A 19,309-nucleotide genomic window follows, 5' to 3' on the forward strand; every position below is an offset into this window, starting at 1 on the left:
GCAGAACTTAAACAACTTTGCAGTTATTTTCCAAGAGGGGAGAGGAAAGATGCAAGAGATTTCAAGGAGATTTGCCAAGACTTGGTGAATGGGCATAGGAAATAATGGGGAGGAAAGGTGATTGGGTTTCACATGTGTTGGATTGGAACTTAGTTTATGGCAAGATACTCCACATGCAGATGTCCTATTAGTAGTTGATCATTATGGTCGAGTTATGCTAGTTAAAAGGAAGAAGAGAGTCTTCCTTCTCTACCCCCAAACCTGAAATGTATCTCTCATAGACCAAAATGTGATTTATTTAAATTGTTATCCTATGTATATATCATCATTCCTATTTCCTGTCCCTCACCCTCAGTCATCTCTGGGTATCTGTAAGCTTCTTGAGGGCAAGGATGGTTTTATTTTACCGATCTTTACATCTCACACAGTTGATACTACAGTGCCTTATTATATAATAAGTTAATGCATTATTAATTTAAAAGGCCAAGAAGAAGATTTCTTACTAGGAAAATTAAAGGAAGGGAATTTTTAAAGGAGTGGAAATGGTGCTCATTATAATGGAGAGGCAGATATTTTAAGAATCTGTGCTTAGGAGTCACTGAAGTAATATTAAAGAGAATGATGACTGTTTGGAAGGGGGAAGAAAAGATTTGTTGAAAACCAGGGGGTGGGGGGAGGTAGTGCAGTTTCAATAGAGGAAAGAGATGACAACAAAGTCTAGATGCTGGTTGCTTTAACTTTGAGAAGTTAAAGCAGTTTTAACTGAATCTACACATCTTTATAAATCCTAGGGTAATCTCATAATGTGTTTCAGATGATAAAAAAGATATTGACCATGAGACAGTGGTGGAAGAACAGATCATTGGAGAGAACTCACCTCCTGATTATTCTGAGTACATGACAGGCAAGAAACTTCCCCCTGGAGGAATACCTGGCATTGACCTCTCAGATCCTAAGCAACTGGCCGAATTTGCTAGGTAAGTCACAAGAATTGTGCCCCCCTGCCCTTTTTTTTTAAATTCAGAAAATAATTTTCCCTTAGGTTCTGGCCAGCCATGATATTTACTGTGCCTTAGTCGCCTTTATAGTTTGTATTATTGTACTGGGTAAACTTTGAAAACAAAAGTGATCAGTTCTGTTTTAACAAGTGTGCTAATGTATGTGGCAGCATTTTGGATCCTTTGAGGCCATAGAATAGAGAAAATTTTCTCCCTTATAGAAACCAAAAATCATCCTTTACCATATTAACTCTGCTGTCTTAATTCTGAATTTTGAAAGTATTAGGAGTAGGGTTTAGGAGAGTGGGATCATAGTCCCATATCTGTTGACTGATTCTAAGGAGTTATTCAACCATTCTGTGCCTTGATAAGACATTAGTGAAATTCTAGAATGTTTTGGTCACATCAGTAAGCCAGCATGGCCTGATCCCTAACAACACAAGCAGTTGACTGGAAATCTCTAGGTCAGTAACTGGTGAAAGGTTAGAAGAGATCTAGACCAAAGTCCATATATACAAAGGCCCCTGCCTCAGATGCTGTAGCTACTTTTGTGACCCTGGGCTTATCAACGTGACCTCCTAGTTTCAGTTTCCTTACCTATAAAATGAGGATAATATATGCACCTGTTTCTCAGGGTTGTTGTGAGGATCAAGTGACGTGATGCCTTTAAAGCACTTTGCAAACCTTAAAAATATTTAAGGATATTTAGGAAGTCATATAGTATATGGAAAGAGGGCCTAGTCCAGGGGATGGGAACCTGAGGCCACGTGCGGCCCTCTAGGTCCTCAAGTGTGGCCCCTTGGCTGACTTGAAACTTCACAGAACAAATCCCCTTAAAAAAGAATTCATTCTGTAAAGCACGGCCACACCCAAGGACCTAGAAGGCCAGGTGTATTTTTGAGGCCACTGGTTCCCCACCCCTGACTAAGCTCTAATACTTGCTGAGCTTCAGTACCTTCAGTTTCAAATAAAGATAACAACTTGTACATCTGCCCCAAAGAGTTGTCATGAGACAATCCAACTCATGTGCTTTGTAAACTTCTAAAGGGTTATTACCACTTAGCTGTGGGAAGGCTCTGTGGAGCAAGAAGGCACAGCAGAGGTTATTCAGGCTTCTGGTTTAGTGATATACTTTAGCACTTTCAGCCCAGTGAATTGGTAACCAAGCTTTGGCTAATCGATGCTTAGGGGGACTAGAAAGCGCTATGTTAACATAGCGGTGGCAATAATGACTTCTTGATTCCTTCTACAAGCATCATCAGGTAAGTTGAACCGACTTACCAATGGTAATCAAATATAGTACTTTGCAGCTTGCAGCAAGATACTGTTGAAGAGCACTAGTGTAGCATGTATTAAAGGGCTTTCTTTGTTGGGCATTCTACAAGTATTTCTCTTCCACATTATGACAGTAGGTAGGTATAAAGCAAGTTTAAAGCTCATCACATTGTAGAGACATTATCTGAAAGCTTTTTCTTGAACTTGGGGCTTTGGGGGACAGGAGGTTAAAAGAAAGAGACTCCTTTATTTCTAGGTTTTTGTACATTTTCTATATTTCTAGTTTTCCTTAATGCTCCAGGTTAAAAGTGATCTTCCCCTCTGGAGAATTTAACATAGCCCTTTGGTTATGTATGTGTCCGGTTTGTTTTTCTACCTTCTGGTCTTAACTACCTATTATGTTGTAAACTGAAGCTGGTCTTACTGATCTACATATCTCCCTTAGCACCTAGGATTTGCTTATGGTAATAGTTTAATAAATTCTTGTTGGAATGATGAATGAATCATGAGTACATAAATTGTACTTATATATTAGAATTATTTAGATGCATCCTAAAACAATTAGTAATACCATCGGTTACAGAACGCAGTTACTAATTCATCCAAGTAAATTGATTAATAAACACTCCTTGCTTAGAGCTTTAGGTTCTGATTCAGGGGTGTCACCTTTATAGCTAGCGTGGGCATGGGAGGTAGCCCACATTTACAATTGTGCCGTTGATGACTGATGAAAATAATTATGACTCTTTGAGAGACCTAGTATAATATAATAATGATCCCTCACATTTCTATAACATTTTATAGCTTACACATTGGTTTTCCTTAAAATCATCTGTGGAAAGGCAGAACAAATGTTACCCATTTTACAGATGGGGAAACTAAGGCACAAAATGGTGAACCAACTGATCTGTTGTTTGGTAGCAGAACTAGTACTCAAAGAAATGTCTTCTGATTCTAAGTCTACTGCTATTAATCACTATGACATCATCATAGAGACAGGTGAAGGTGTCTGATCAGTGGTAGAGAATAGCATTCATGACTGAATTGCTCCCTTTGGGCAAAATTGCAAGACAGCAAATTTATTTGGGCCTATTTCACCTCCCTTTTCCACCCCATCCTCCATCTCTGCCACCTGCTGTGTAGTGCCTTTGTGCCTTGGCACACCATGTTGCTTTCCATAAACTACCCATGCTCCAAAATTGTCTTTTGTTTTTGAGTGGAGTTGAGGGGAAATGGGGGGGGGGGGGGGCAAGATTGTGTAGTTTGAGACTCATTTTCTTCAAGCCAAAAAGGAAGTCAAGTGATCTGATTAAAAGTGATACATATTGAGAAGTTTGACCAATAGGATCTTAATTGGTATATCTTGAGCAGGAACAACTTTTTACAATTGGGGAGGGAGGAGGGGTTAAGAATCTTTAGTGAATTGTGGCCCTTGGTTTGCCCCTAATTTAGTTTAAGTAATTTGTATTAATTTTTGGCACAACGGGACTGCAGAAGTTTGTTCTCTGAGCATCCACCCAGGCAATTTACAAATTGATAGTGAGTCAGTAATATTTTTTATTATGTCAAATACAGACCCTATCTAATTCACAAGATTGTACATAAGATTAGACGTAAGTATTTAAGAGTGTTGTTAATTAAGAGCAAACCGTTAATTAAGCATATGTTTTACTATACATTTTGGTTTCTGGAATGATTTGATCATGAAGCCTTTTATCAAATATTTCATCAAAAGCAATGTCATTCTTTACATAAATAAGTGTTCTACAAGAGCTTTTGGCCTACTAAAATGGTCCAAGGATCCCCAAAATGTTCATAGAATCTCAGGGCTAGGAGGGATCTTAGAAGTCAACCAACCTAATGAATATAAGCTTCTTGCGGGCAGAGATTGTAATTTTTTGTCTTTTGCATCCCTGATTTCTTGCTTCCTAATAGGTACTAAATCATTGCTTTGTTGGATTGAATAAAAGCCCAGTAGCAGGAATCGCTTGACATCCCCACCAGACCACACCACTACCTTTGCTTGAAGATCTCCAGTGATTTGAAACTTAACTATCTCAAAAGGCAGCCCGTTGTACTTTTAGACATCTCAGATTCTTAGGGAAGCTCTTTAGTGCTAAAAAAAAAAAAATCTAATATCCTGTATAACCCATCCATTGTTTCTACTTGTCCCATAAAGTAAGCAGAATGAGGCTGAGATCAATGACAGTATGTGATGACATAATCAAAAGACATCGAATATTCCCACTAACTTCTCATTCCTTTCTCAGGCTTGAACTTCTTTCTAAAATACCGTGACTCTAGAAACTTATTAAACTTAGTTCCATTTCCCTGGCACTAAGATGACCTTTTTTGCAGCTTTAACTGTGTTTGTTTCAAGAAGCCAACTTTGCCAAACCAGCAATACATATAGTTTCATGGAGGAGAAATGTTCCATTTTAAGCTCGTTAAAGAAATTCTGGTTGGATTTCCCTTCCCCAATTTTATATAGCAGATTAGAGATCTACTAAATAAGATGTCTTTTCTGCTTGCTTGTTTCTTTTGTCTCAGCCTCAGCTCTTTACTTGGTAATGGTTTTCACTTTCAGATAATTTTGGATGATTATTCCTTATGAGCCCAAGAATCTATCAAGTTTGAATTTTATTTCTGGTACTCAATTGTAATTGCTTCCTAGGTAGTTAGAAAAAGATCCTTCATTAAAACACTCTTAAAGGAAGTAGATAGTCTAAGTAGGATTATATGATTTGAGTCTTTATCTAATACCATTTTAAAAATTAAAATTAATAATTAAAAATCACCCCTCTTCAGAAAATGGATTTTTCTTGTTTTCTACCAGACTTTATAAGATCATAAACTCTTTAATTTTTATTCAGTCAGAATGTTTAATTGAGATGCTTTAAGAACTAGATTTCTGTGTGAATCCAAGAGTGCATTTTAAAAATATATTTCATACTGAAATTGATTCTTCCGTAACCTAACAAAAAACCAGATGACTCTTAATTAAAGTCTCCTGGATGTCCATACTGTGTCTCCTTTCCTCTTCTAACTAACTTTAAATATTTTTTGTTACTTTGATTTCATTTTGAAGCCCACAAAACTGAAAAAAAGCAAAAAAAGTTTGTATAGGTTGGATGTTTTTGCTAATCCAGAGGGAGAAAGTGGAGGTTCTTCATTAAAACTAGAACTTTTAAAATTTGGCTTTTATCAAGTTTCAAATTTGCCCTCTTTATATTTGAGTAAAAATATCATAGTATTTTTAATTTATACTATTTGCACTGACTTCTAAGAATTAGCAAGTCTGGATCCAACCTCCAGGTGGAGCAGTGTTACAAAAAATCTTATACATATATATCTGTTAAATATGGATACAGGCCCAAACCCAGAGATTTATGAGTCTTTGTTATAGAACAAAGCCTAGTACAGGGGTAGGGAACCCGTGGCCTTGGGTACAGCCTTTTGAACTGAGTCCATGTTTTATAGAACAAATTCTTTTATTAAGGGGATTTGTTCTGTGAAGTTTGAATTCAGTCAAAGGGCCGCACCTGAGGATCTAGAGGGCCACATGTGGCCTCAGGTTCCCCACCCCTGACCTAGTACAATATTTAGAAAACATTTGTTAATTATAGGGATAATCCAGTTATCAAGACTTAATAGCCATTTCCTTAAATGTACCTACCTGTATGGTTTGTAAGGTGAAAATATCTAGGTATACAGTCCCTACCAGGGTCGTTCAGACTGCTTAGTCTAAAAACTTGCCTAATTCTTTCCTTAATTTAGGAATCAGCCAGAAATCAAAGAGCTAAGGGTTATTTCTACTCGCCCCAAAGCAGGACGCTGTGGTGATCTTTGATCTCTGTTTCTGTCTACCTCATTTGGCAGTAAGAATCCCCATGGTGACAGCTGATGGGGTTTGGATGTTCGTTCAATTTTGTATTTATGAAGTGCCCAACCTTGAGCTGCTCTGTCACCACTGCCATGGCTTTTATTAGCGTAACACTGTGTGTATGGAACAGAAAGCACCGGATTTAGTCAGATCTGGGTTTGAGTCCTGATACCACCATGTAACTAAGCAAATCACTTCCCTTCTTAGGATCTTTGTTCCTTTCTATAAAAATGAAAATAGTAACCCTTGCACTGACAGGGAAAAGTACTTTCTAAGTAAACTGTAGAGAGCGTGTGGAAATAACTTGTTCCTATAACATTTTTTTTTCTTTTGAAGTCCACACTTCTTACCAATTCTTTTCTGATTCTCTACTTGCTGACCTAAAGTTTATAGTGGAAAGTCAAAATTAAAGAAAATTTTCTTCACTCCATGGCCTGTGTTACAGGTCATGTTCCCCTTTTGTCAGAATTTTTGGTTACTGAAGCATCAGTTTCTATTTGTTTTTCTGTTCTGATTCTAGGATTCCATTGTTGTTTAACTTAAACTGGATAAAAATCTGAAATTTTTCTGTGTTGAATACATACCCAATAATGTCTTTTATTATAAATCAGAGGGAAGAGAGGTGAAAATCAAGCCTATATCATTTAATAAAACCTTATGGTGCTTGACTTAAACTGGTACTAGCAAGCCTACTACAATTAGCTATCTGCTGGTGGATGTCCAAAGGTGTGTGATCAGATGGTGAAGGGACTAGAAACTGTATTGTGGGGGTTATCGGAAGGAACTAGCAGTGTTTGCACTCAGAATCTGGGGGAGAGGGGTGAGTAGGGTGTGAAATGAATGATCATTATCTTTCCTACAGTCATGGAGGAAGAGAAATTAGGCTTATTCTGTTGATTCAGAGGCAGAATGAGGAACAAGGAGTGAAGCTGCAGAGAGGCAGATTTTGACTCGATATAGTTTAAAAACAAACTTTTTCAAACCATTCAAGCTAAGAAAAAGTAGAATGAGCTGCCTTGGTAGGCCGTGAGTTGTCTTACTACTGGAGGCTTTATCGGGGATGTTAGAAATTCCTGTCCAGGTTGGTCTGGGTGTCCTCTGAGGCCCTCCTACTCTGAGATACGGTAGCTCTATGGTTTTTATATTAGGATAACATTTCAGGGAATATGATTTATTTCAGTTGAGCCTACCCACTCCTGCAAATGCCTGTCTCTCTCTCTTTTGTAAGAATGAAGCCAAGAAAAATTAAAGAAGATGATGCTCCAAGAACAATAGCTTGCCCTCATAAAGTAAGTAATGCTAGGGGATTGATGGGAGTTTGGTGATAATTGTCATTACATTGTAGAATGTCGATTGATTTTTTTTTTAACAAATTTACAGTTTTTCCATTTTCCTGTTGACAACACTTTGCCCCTAGAGTTCTTTTGTTGAAATAAGGAGATTTGACTTATCTCTGAATTGGATATTCTCTTTTTCATGTAGATAGCTTTTTGATGTAGCTCTCTTTTCCTCAAAGACCATTTTAGTTAAAGAGGCCTGCTTTGTAGCCTCAGTCTCTTTATTACTTTATATTCATATACTGTTATATTAATCCTTCTATCAATATTTGGAAATTACTCAAGTGATACTAACCTAATATTTATCTTTACCTCAAAGTTCTGATGAATTACTGAGACACTGGGGTTGTTCTTCTCAAGCTCCATGATTTTCAGTGACTAATCACAATCTTTTCACTTAGGATGTGAATTTCTGTGTTAAGTTAGTTTCCCAGGTCAGACAAAATAGTCTTGAAAGTAGGCTTGTAATCAAAGCCATTGTAGCTTGCAGTAGGTCTTCCCCAAAATTAATTCTCTGCTGGCATATCCTTTGAAGACTTAGGGTCAGATCCATTCCTCAGGAAGTCACTGGAGAAAGATATGTTAGGAGATACATAACTTTCCCAGTTTACGTGAGTTTCTGATGTGATAGACTTGTTTTCAAACTTAACTCAAATGTGAATAATCTGATTAACAATAAATTTTTTCATGGCTACTATAGGAAAGTGGTACAAATAGGAAGTTTTAAAGGTGCTAGGAAGAAATCTGAATTTTGAGTTAGACACAGAAGTTGGCAAAGTCATAAGATACAGAAGGAAGATGTGTAAATTTAGCTTCAGCAGAATCATGTATTATATAATTCAGTACTCACAGCTTGTGTTTCCCAGTCTGACTTGACTGAATTGATGTTGAGATTTGTAAGTGGGAAAGGACTTCCATTGAAATCAAAAATGAATATAGAATTTAAAATAGTGTTGCTGAGTTTCTGTCATCTCATTTCTTCCAAAGATGTTTAAAAGCTCTAATTTCCCAAATAGCTACTTAGTGGCCAAGGCGAAATGACTTTGGTTCCTTCAAACCCCCAACCTCAACTCTGCTCACCATATACCACCCTTTTTGTCTGAGAACTGTTTTAATGGTTATTTATTCTGTCCTTCTATCATGCTGTTTTATCATTTTTCCAACCACTCCATTATTTAGCAACAACTGCAGAAGAAATTGTTATTGACACGCTTCTTAAGCACCACACGTTCATCAGCCTCAACATGCATTGCGTTGGTAGTCAGTTTGTCTGCTTCTCTCTGTTCCTCGTGTCTCACAGAATCAATTTCTTCTGTAGTTGCTATTCCTTGGACACCCTCTTGCTTCTTTCTCTGTCGAGAAGGGGAAAGAGGCAAAGAGAGAAGAAAGAGGGAAGTAGGAGATGGAGAATGACAAAGACTATGGGGCCCACCAAACGTAGTGGTGGAGTGCCATCATTTTAATTCCATTTCTTTATCAGTGCTTCTTTCTATTAATACTTTTGTGGACAGCAGATTTGGGAGAGACAAAGACAGTAGACTAGACAGAGAATCAGGAGACCTGGGTTCTAATCCCAGTTCTGCCACAGATGAGCCATGTTTCCTTGAGCAAGTCATTTCCCTTCTATGGGCCCCGGTTTCCTCATTTGTAAAGTAAAAGGGTTAAACTGCATGAAAGCCTTTTTGGTCTCTAACATTCTGTAATTTTATCTTGAAATACCACATTTACCATTAGAGAAGAGAATAGATCATAAGCTTTTGAAACCATTGATCTTTGTAAAGTAAGTTTTATTGTAATTTTTAAGTAATGTAAGAATTGTGGGTTGGAAAAAGTGAGCAGACTTTTTGAGGAAAGTTTTATGTGGTACTGCTCATTTTGGCTTGTTTTTTTTTGCAGGGGGAGGGGGGGTTGTTTTAAGATGACAGTAGTTACTATCCTAACAGGATTTGAATAGTTAAAGAATATGAGGCAAAAATAATCAAGTTTTTCTCTCTGCTTTAAGGGATGCTCAAAGATGTTCAGGGATAACTCTGCCATGAGAAAACATCTGCACACCCATGGTCCTAGAGTCCACGTATGTGCAGAATGTGGAAAGGCTTTTGTTGAGAGTTCAAAACTAAAACGGCATCAACTGGTTCATACTGGAGAGAAGCCCTTTCAGGTATAGCCAATTCTTTTCTTCTGTCTGCTTTGTATAGTGCTAATAGTAAGTGGGCTGGATGGCAGCATCAGTATATTGTATATATTCTGAAATAAACCAAATGAACCATGGTATTGTTTTTTAGCATTTATCATTTTATAAGGGTGACCTTAGTTTTTTGTTTTTCTTTTTGCTCCATCTGTAGCTAGCTCACTACATTTGACCAGGTATTTGGGGAATCTATTGCTAGGGGAGAAAATGGCCATCTTCAGTGAGAGGGAATCTATAGTTTTGTCTTTGTGCTATGGTTTAGGAATATTTAATAGCTTTTCAAGATGTATTTAAGAATTCTTTTCTGCTGTGTTTCTTACCAAGATCATAATAAATCATTTATGGTTAATTCATTTAACCATATGTGGACGTGTGTGTGTGTGTGTGTGTGTACCTTTTTATAATCTATAGCAGTAAGCTTAATTTTTGTTTCCTTGAGGTTATCCTTAATACAGAATTTAATAAATGGATAAATGTACTTTGGAGTAAAAGGCAGGAGGATTTCAATCTCTTGAGATTTTAGTATTAGAAATTTTTTATTAAACTGCTAAGGCACTTGGTATAATTTAGTTTCAGGGAGCTAGGTAATTTGGTAAAACTTTTGCCAGCTTGCCAGATATTCAAACTGTATTTCAAATTAACATTCAGATTGGGCTACCTGTATACAATACGAAATGGGTCAGTTCCTTGCGATCCCTGTCCAGAAAGCATATAATCGCACTAGAGTAGCTGTGTAGAAGACAGTGGGCTATAGAGATATCTGATTTCCTTAAAGGAGAGTGAGCCACCCCCACCCCCAGAGAAAAGCAGAAGTTTTGTTAGCCCAACTCCCAGGGAACTGTCAAAGTTGCTGAACAGTTTTGATATGTGGTCTTTCCTCTGACAGTGCACGTTCGAAGGCTGTGGGAAGCGCTTTTCACTGGACTTCAATTTACGCACACATGTGCGAATTCATACTGGAGACAGGCCCTATGTGTGCCCCTTCGACGGCTGTAATAAGAAGTTTGCTCAGTCAACTAACCTGAAATCTCACATCTTAACACATGCTAAGGCCAAAAACAACCAGTGAAAAGAAGAGGGAAGAATGTTCTCGAACTCGAAGCATCTTACAGGAGTATGATTGGAAATAAATATGCCTCTCCTTTGTATATTGTTTCTAGGAAAGAATTTTTAAAAAAAAAAATTGAATCCTACACACCTAAAGGACATGTTTTGATAAAGTAGTAAAAATAAAAAAAAAATCACAAAACAAAAAAAAAAAAAACAAAAAAAATCTTTTAAGATGACATTGCTAAGATGCTCTATCTTGCTCTGTAGCCCAGTTTCAAGAACACGGTGTTTTGTAAAGTGCAGCCCCAATAGGAGGCTAATTCATGAACTCGCATCAAAAAGACAATTCTTTATACGACAGTGCTAAAAATTGGACTTCTTTTCACATTCTTATAAATATGAAGCTCACCTGTTGCTTACAATTTTTTTAATTTTGTATTTTCCAAGTGTGCATATTGTACACTTCTTGGGGATATGCTTAGTAATGCTATGTGTGATTTTTTCCGGAGGTTGATAACTTTGCTTGCAGTAGATTTTCTTTAAAAGAATGGGCAGTTACATGCATACTTCAAAAGTATTTTCCTGTAAAAAAAAAAAAGTTATATAGGTTTTGTTTGCTATCTTAATTTTGGTTGTATTCTTTGATGTTAACACATTTTGTATAATTGTATCGTATAGCTGTATTGAAATCATGTAGTATCAAATATTAGATGTGATTTAATAGTGTTAATCAATTTAAACCCATTTTAGTCACTTTTTTTGGAAAAATACTGCCAGATGCCGATGTTCCGTGTAATTTCTCTTTGCCTGTTCAGTTACAGAAAGTGGTGCTCAGTTGTAGAATATATTGTACAGGCATTGACTTTTTATTAACACCCAGTATGTACATCCCATGTAATAGAAAGGACAACAATAAAATAGTGGTCCTAAAGGAAGAAGATGGCAGAAAATGATCTGTAAGCACAGTCCTTTTTTTTTTTTTTTTCGTCCAGAATAATAATTCTTAAGCCTCCCAGAAATTAGAAGCTAAATAAAGCTACTCAAGTTTCCTTTACTTTTGCATTCAATTACAGTGATTTGTGATGAAAGCGGTGCCTGAAATTTGCAGACCATTGTATATTTAAGATCTGCCTACAGTCAGGATAGGTAATGGGCATCTTGGGTTAGAGATACTTGAGCGCTCCTCAATTCAGGATGGTTGAATTGTCCTTGGTGATGTATTTGTTCTTTCAGCACCCACCCCTGCCATGGCAAAGCCACTCAATGAAGCTGTGTTGACAGTGACCATCCTTATGTGCTTTGTCGAGGTAAGATATTCCCAGTGGCATTTGGGGTCTGCAGAGGGGTTGGAGGGAGGGCAGGGGCGGTGAGGCAGTGCACAGAAGAGATTGGGTTACTCATTACTCCAGTGAGGTTGTATATTCAGACCTTTATTTACAGCCTTGAAGTTGCCTTCAAGGTCATCAGTGAGCCTTTGAGCCTTCCCCTTAATGTATTTGTTTCTCCTGTAAAGGAATGGGCTGTTTCTAAGCCTTTGTTCCTCTCTCCATTAAAGTCTTTCAATGCTAGTTTCCTCACTGGTACCAGTCAGAGTCACTGAAGAACTGGTAACCTGCATGCTTCCGAATAGACAGTGAGTGCAATTTTGCAAGGTGACTATCATTAGACTGTTACAAAATTGTACTCAGGGAATATTTTACCTCTCATGTTGTAGGTATGATTATAATCTCGGAATTTTTATTCAAGGAATAAAATTAAGTATCAGACACATTGAAATATTTTTTACAAACTGCCACAATACAGTAAATTCCTTATCCAAACAGCCAGATGCTTTTTTCTATGTCAGTGCTTTTATGAGAGACTGAAACAAGTAAAGTAGCTGTTATCAGTGATTTCTTTATTGAAAAATAATTTTTAGGCTATATCAGGGTTAATTGATTCAGTCCATCTATTCCATCTCCTAAACTTTCTACATGTATTGTCCCATACAATAATCATCACTTAGACTTTCGCAGGGCCTCAGGGTCATCATAAGTGCCTTCTGAATCATTAAGAAAGGTTAGGTTGATTTTAGTATTTTGGTGGTATATGAGAAATAACTGTGGACTAAGTGGATTTAATTATGTAATTAACATTTTGCTTCATTTACAGTCACTAATTGATCCAAACCTGCTGTCATAATACTCTTTTGGTGATCATTTAAATAATAGTAGTGGTTGTCCAATGGTTAGGCCCTATAAGGGTTCATGTTAGCTCGATGATTAGGGAAAACTGGAAAGGACTTTAGAAAGCTATTCCAATCCACTTACCTCACAGTTGAGGAAATTGAGGCCCAAAGAGAAATGACTTCCCCAAGATCACATGGCAGGTTTTATCTCCTAGTCCAACTTCTCTCCACTTTAAAGGAAGGAATAAAAATCTCAGGCAACCGCCTTTGACTCCTAGGTTGCATGTTTTATACCAGGTAAAATTTTAATACTCAGTTAATCATACCAGTGGGAAAAAAATCTGGGCTGCAAGTTCAGAGATGTGTGTGTGTTGGTCCTTGGTTTTGTCTGATTTACTATGTGACCTTAAGGATATCACTTCTGCTTTTTGAACTGGAATTTCCCCCTCTATAAGATAAGGGAGTTGGAATTCGGTGTTCTAGGTTCCTTCCAGCTTTGGAGTTCTGTGTTCCACAATCCCATTCCTCAGCTTTTCGAGATACATAAGACTTTACTGTATTTGGCAGTATGTGTAAGAAGTAAGCCCTTGGATGGATTTCTAACTTAAAACTGTGTGCTGGCACACATGATACTATGTTCTGATTAGACCTGAGGCACAGAGTCCAACTTATTAATGTAATATAAAATGGTTCATACTTTCTGACCATCCTAAGGCTTATTCGTGTCTGTGTGAGGTCATCAGAATTCCAACTGAGCCACTAGTTTGCTTTACTCTTAAATCATAGTTAAATTTTCCATTCATCAGTCCATGTGATAACTCTGGAATCTCACCATGACTGAGACCAGGTTGCACAAAGATCCATCTGCTTAATTATACTCATTAGAGCTCCTTGGAAAGGGGGTCCAAGACAGGCCCATGTTTATATAAAGCAAATCTCTAAGGTAGACCTTTTTTCCTCTGTGCCTTGTTAACCCCTGGGCATGTCTTGAACCATCTTTTCCAAACAACCCTTCCTATTCTCATAGACTCCTTTAACATTGTATGCTGTTCCAATTTATCTTGTCCATATGGGAAGTGTGGATTTGTTTTTTAGGAAGTTTCGTGTGGGGATTGGTAGAAATAATATAACGAGTTCTTTTAATGGGATTACAGCAAGTTAAAAAGTGATTGACAACCTTGAAAAAGTAGTGGTTCTTTAGCTTTGTTGATCTTGAATTGTGCTGCTTAGATTTAGATTTATAATTGCTAAGAATACTAAAACTGCTAAAGGGCTTCTGACAGTACATTTGAAGATTTGACTTGATTTATGATAGCCCCGTTCATTTTCTTGTCTGTAAACAGATAGAAATGCATGTTCTAGGCTATGTGACAGACTCCAAAGACAGGTTATGCTTCATCAGATGTTTATGGTCTTGAATTTCTGGCTCCTGCCTTTTTGGACAGAGAATTAGCCTCTTATAAGGTGACAAATGATCAAACCCGAAAACTTGAGGAGTTCAAGAAAATGATTGGTCTGTAATTTGTCCCTTTGGCAGAAGTTTACAAACGGGAGTGATGAGAAGGGCCTGTCTTAATTATTGCAGAAAATAAACTTGCAAGCAGTTTTGAGTGAAATGACTGTATTGGTCTACAAAACTTGACTAGGTAGAGGTCCTTTCTTATCTCTTCCTGAATGTATACAGAAGAATTTGATTAGCGAATTGATTTGTATGCAAATAATTCTGCTAATGTACCTTTTGGAGTACTTCAATAGAAATGCCTCATATGTGCATGATGCTGTGCTAAGCCTGCTGTGTCCCTGTCCAAAAATCTTAATTTATTGTGAAGAGTGAATAGGTATACAAGAGAATACAAATTAAAGTATGAAAAGTGCCTAAGAGGAAGATAAAGAGCTACTAAATAAAATGTGGGGAAGGTCTGTTAAACTGTTAAAAAGGTTTAAGTATTTTCTGTTGTGGTTTTTTTCCTTCTCTTACTAACCAGCTTGGTATTTGTAGATCAGGTTTAAGGTAACCTTCAACCCAGCATGCCCAAATCTATGATATTCCAGGTATATTAGGATTTGCTGAATATTTGTTACCCAGTTTGAGACATAGTCATTTGAACATGTTTCTGAATCTATAACCTTTTACTGATCTACTTCCACTACAAGCTCATTCCTATCCCTACCATGTTCTCTTGGCTCCTAAGGAAGGTGGCAGCGGCCCAGTTTATATGATCTTTTGTGCGATGCCTGCGATTCCATCTCTGTTGACCCCCATAGGGAAAGTGATTGAAACTCAGAGGCCATAAGTAAAACATTGAATAAGTGTCAAAGACCTGAGCTGCTTTTCTAAGCTCTAAGCCTTTTTCTTATAAAATGGGCTTTTCCTTCCTGGTTCAGGCAGCAGCAGACCAAGGAGAGGCTGCATGACTATGTTCCTGTCCAGACTTCTACAAAACCAATAGTGATGCAAAACCTAGACTGGCCAAAAATTTTGAGTCTCCCTCTGCCAACACCTTCAGTATCACAGGGACCTTAAATATTCAATAGCTGTTAAAGCACCTATCATGTATGTACAAAGTCCTGGAGGGGAGATAGGCTGTAAGAGAAAATGAAAGGGACATCTCATCTAACCCCATCTTTTTTTTTTTAATTATTGAAAGCTTCTTATACCACTTACTTGGAATTAATGGGACAAACACCCATCATATAGATGAAAATAAGGTACAGAGAGGTGAAATGGTTTTTTCCCTAGGTTATATAAGTAAAAAGCTGGGATTGGAACCCAGAATCCTCTTGACTCCAAATTTCTGTTCTCCATGTTGTGGTGTTTCCAAGAGACAACTCATACACATAGGCACTTCTATACAAAGTATATATAGTATGGATGAAAGGCATTATAGGTACATGGTACTTTTCTATGGAGGATCATTTAGGGTTGGGGGCATATAAGAATTCCTAGAGGAGGCAAAATTTGTTACCTGGCTTTGAAAGTATAGTAAACATTCCAACAGAAGGGGCTGTAGAAAGGGTAGCATTAGCCAAAGTGTAGGAGTGGTGAGGAAGTGCTACAATATACAGAAGAGATCAGGTGGTTCATTTTTGCAGAAGAGGAGAACCCATGGAAAGGAGTGCTATGAAATGAGGCTGGAGAGGTAAAGAGTACCATAGAGTGGAGGCCTCTCAGCACTGGACGGAGATCGCTAGACATGACTAGGTTTTTACTTAGGGAAGGTGGCAGCAAGAGCAAAATGGTTTGGGGGCGGGGGGAGGATGGCCATGTAAACACCCTGTTACACTATTTTAGTGTTCAAAAATTGAAGTAATGATCCTTGCCCCTGTGTTAGGGTGATGAACTAAAGGGGAAGTCAGAATGGAAGCACTGGGTCCTTGTGTAGTTTTGTAGAGAACAGAAAGGGGTGTACTAGATTCAGAAAACTGCCTGATCCTGTGTTGTTTTGTTTTTGGTTTTTTTTTTTTTTACAAGACTGAGCTTAACCTGTAAGGGTCTTTAATGCCAGTTATATTAAAGTACACCAGAATTCCTTAGTAGTCAGGGGATTCAGTCAGCAAACCTCAGGCATGTAAAGCTTATTGGAAGGTGCCCTGGATCTGGAGGTGAAAGGCTTGGCTTCAAAACCTGACCGTAGCTCCCCTGACCTTATGGGGTTTTTTTGTTGTTGTTGTTGTTGTTTAAGTGACTTGCCCAAGGTCACCCAGCTAGTAAATGTGTCAAGTGTCTGAGGCCGAATTTGAACTCAGGTCCTCCTGACTTCGGGGCCGGTGCTCTATTCAATGCACCACCTAGCTGCCCCGACCTTATGTTTTAAATGTGGATGTAGCGAATGGTTCAATTCTTAGGTTTCTCCTGAATCTGGTCGAGTTACTGTATAATTCTCTAAATAGACGGGGACCCCTGAGTATAAAGTCCTAATACCTAAAATACCTGTTTGAAAGGAAGAAAATTAGTATCCAGTAATGAATGCCTCAAAACATCTGTGGTTTTCGGCCAGGCAATGGCAAGTTTCTTTGTATCGAAAGGAGGCGGCTGGCTGAGAAGACTTATTCTGAATCCTCTGTGACGTCAGACAAACTTTGTAAAATGGGGGTGTTTGCACAACCTACCTCACAGGGTTGTTGTGGGGAAAGTGCTTTGTAAACCTTAGAGTGTCGAGTAAATGAGTTGTTATCCCTGTGGGCACTCCTTCCACACATGCAGATCAAGTAAGGGCAGGTCTACAGGAGCTTAATCATCTATTGGCAAAACCTGGTGATAAGAATGCACTTGGGCTGTTCCTCAGACAACAAACACAGGTTCTGAGAACAACAAAAAAAAAACCTGTGCCATGGTGAAATGTTGGAAGAGGACTTTAGTGAAAGACTAAAAATTAATTGCATAAAATTATATTAAATAATATATACGTGCTATGGGGAGTTTGAGGTTTGGGTTTGTTTTATTTTTTGATGGGGTTAGATTTTTGTTTGGAGGGTTTGGGGGGATTTTTTTTTTTTAACATTTTCTACTTACAGTTAGGATCACATGTAATTATCCTATTAAGAGAACTAATCATAGAGAAGAATACTAAAATTTGAGAGAACTCAATCTGGTTTCATATGCGTCCAAATTAGGACAATTTCAGAAAATAGCTTTTGTCTGGACCCAGTGTAGTTCTTTGTCATTGTTTTATAACTTAATGATATGCAAATAACAAGTATAGTTGCATGTCTAATTATCTTGAAGCTTTAAGTCATTGAAATTCCAAACCAGAAAAAAAAATGACTGATTTTTTTTTTCCACAGCCTAAAAGGTTTCTCCTATGTTGACTACATTTCATTCTGTATTGAAGAATTTACAGGTCAAATCTGTAAAAGACAGCATTTGAATGTTGAGTAGGATCTTCATTAATTTCTATTGGATGACATTTGTGAGTGCCACATGATGTGTCAGGATCAAGGAATGCACTTTTTTCGTTACTGAGGGAAGGGTAACTACTGAATCATCCAACTGAATTTTTCTTCCGAAATCTGGAGGCTTTTATCACCTGGAAATAGTAATGGTTTGATTAGTTAAACCAGGTCATGGAGAAATTCCATTTTTATCCACTTTCTGGTGACTACTACAGGCCACAATTCAAGGACTCGAGCGGTGCATCTCCTGTGCATTTTTCCTTTAAGCCATTTCTGGAATTTTCCTTGGTTTGTCATTAGCTCATAGATTGTAGCTGCAGAAATACTATATTTGAAACATCTGCATCAAGCATTCAGATGACTTTGCATCAAAAGAAGCATTTAGCTATGACTCAGTTCTAAGCATCAAGCATGTATAACCTGGCCCTATAAAGTACAATAAAGAAAGAATGTTAAGATTTTTAAGGCCTGCAATTCTCATTTGTTCTTTAATCATCTAATCAGATCTATTGATTTGCTTATTTGAATTCATTTGTTCATATGATGGACTAGGAAGGGACCTTGGGCAACCCAGAATGGGAATTTCCTCATGTAACCTTTCAGCTTCTGGTGGAAGGCTCCAAGGGATGGGCCTTCATATTTTCCATATTTCCGTCTATAATTTCACTCAATTTTTAGAAAGCTCTAAAGTGTTTCCCCTAATGTGGAAAGGGATGCCTCCACAATTTAAGGAATAATGGATTTAGGGACAGACAGGACCTTAGAGTTAATTATTTAATCATTCCCTGGAGTCAGAAAAATCTGTAAGTCCAGCCTCCAGTTATGTCATCTGTAAAAGGGATAAGGACAGCACCTACCTCCCAGTGTCTTGAGGATAAAATGAGGTAATATTTGTAAAACTGTAGCATGTGCTAGTCTTATAGGGCTTTAGTTATTACTGTTGTTAATATATTACAATTAAGGAAATTGACCTAGAGGTTCAGTGACTTATCCATGGTTCCAAGTACATTAGTAGGTAGGAGAGCCACAATCTGAACCCACATCCATTGCCTATCCCACTAGTTCTTCCAAACCTGTCACCCTGCAATTGTCTAGATCAGTTCCCTAATTTTTGAAGTTTGAAGCCTTCGTTCTTAATTTGCATTGGCAAAGAAACTCTAGCCCAATTTCCTTTATCAATGGTCAACAAATTCTTCCTTTGTAGCCAACCAAAACCCTTCCTGCTGAGTCTTGAGTTAAAAGGAAAATCATTTATTCTAAAAACGTTAACAAGTTTTACTGCTAGGCTCCTTTATATGTAGCTGAAAATTTCAAATCTCTAGAGCTGCCCCTGTAATCTTGTGATACAGGATCACATGATAAAAAATGAGGGGTTTTGTTGGTCTGCAAGCTCAGTGCGAGTAATGCGACAGCTGAGAAAGCTAAGCAGTAAGACTTCATTAAGAGAGGTGTGGTGTTCAGAAGTGAAAGAACCGGTAGTGCTTCTATAGAATCTGCTCTGGTTCACCTTGGTTT

At 37.7% G+C, this 19,309-nt stretch overlaps 1 protein-coding gene across 3 annotated transcripts in view; it reads left to right on the top strand.

Moving 5' to 3' along the window:
• YY1 (YY1 transcription factor) overlaps positions 1-18,255 on the top strand; it is a 41,938-nt gene extending 23,683 nt beyond the window's left edge. For 2 of the 3 annotated variants that reach the window (XM_036748126.1, XM_036748127.1), the window contains 4 exons: positions 815-977; positions 7,385-7,445; positions 9,496-9,654; positions 10,571-18,255. In XM_036748126.1, coding sequence (XP_036604021.1) covers positions 815-977; positions 7,385-7,445; positions 9,496-9,654; positions 10,571-10,753 — 566 coding nt within the window. In that variant the 3' untranslated portion in view covers positions 10,754-18,255. The remainder of the gene's footprint in view (positions 1-814; positions 978-7,384; positions 7,446-9,495; positions 9,655-10,570) is intronic. The other variant, XR_005009822.1, reaches the window with a different exon arrangement.
• Positions 18,256-19,309: the final 1,054 nt, after the last annotated feature.

The sequence above is a fragment of the Trichosurus vulpecula genome, chromosome 3 (genome assembly GCF_011100635.1).
Source record: "Trichosurus vulpecula isolate mTriVul1 chromosome 3, mTriVul1.pri, whole genome shotgun sequence".
NCBI lineage: Eukaryota > Metazoa > Chordata > Mammalia > Diprotodontia > Phalangeridae > Trichosurus > Trichosurus vulpecula.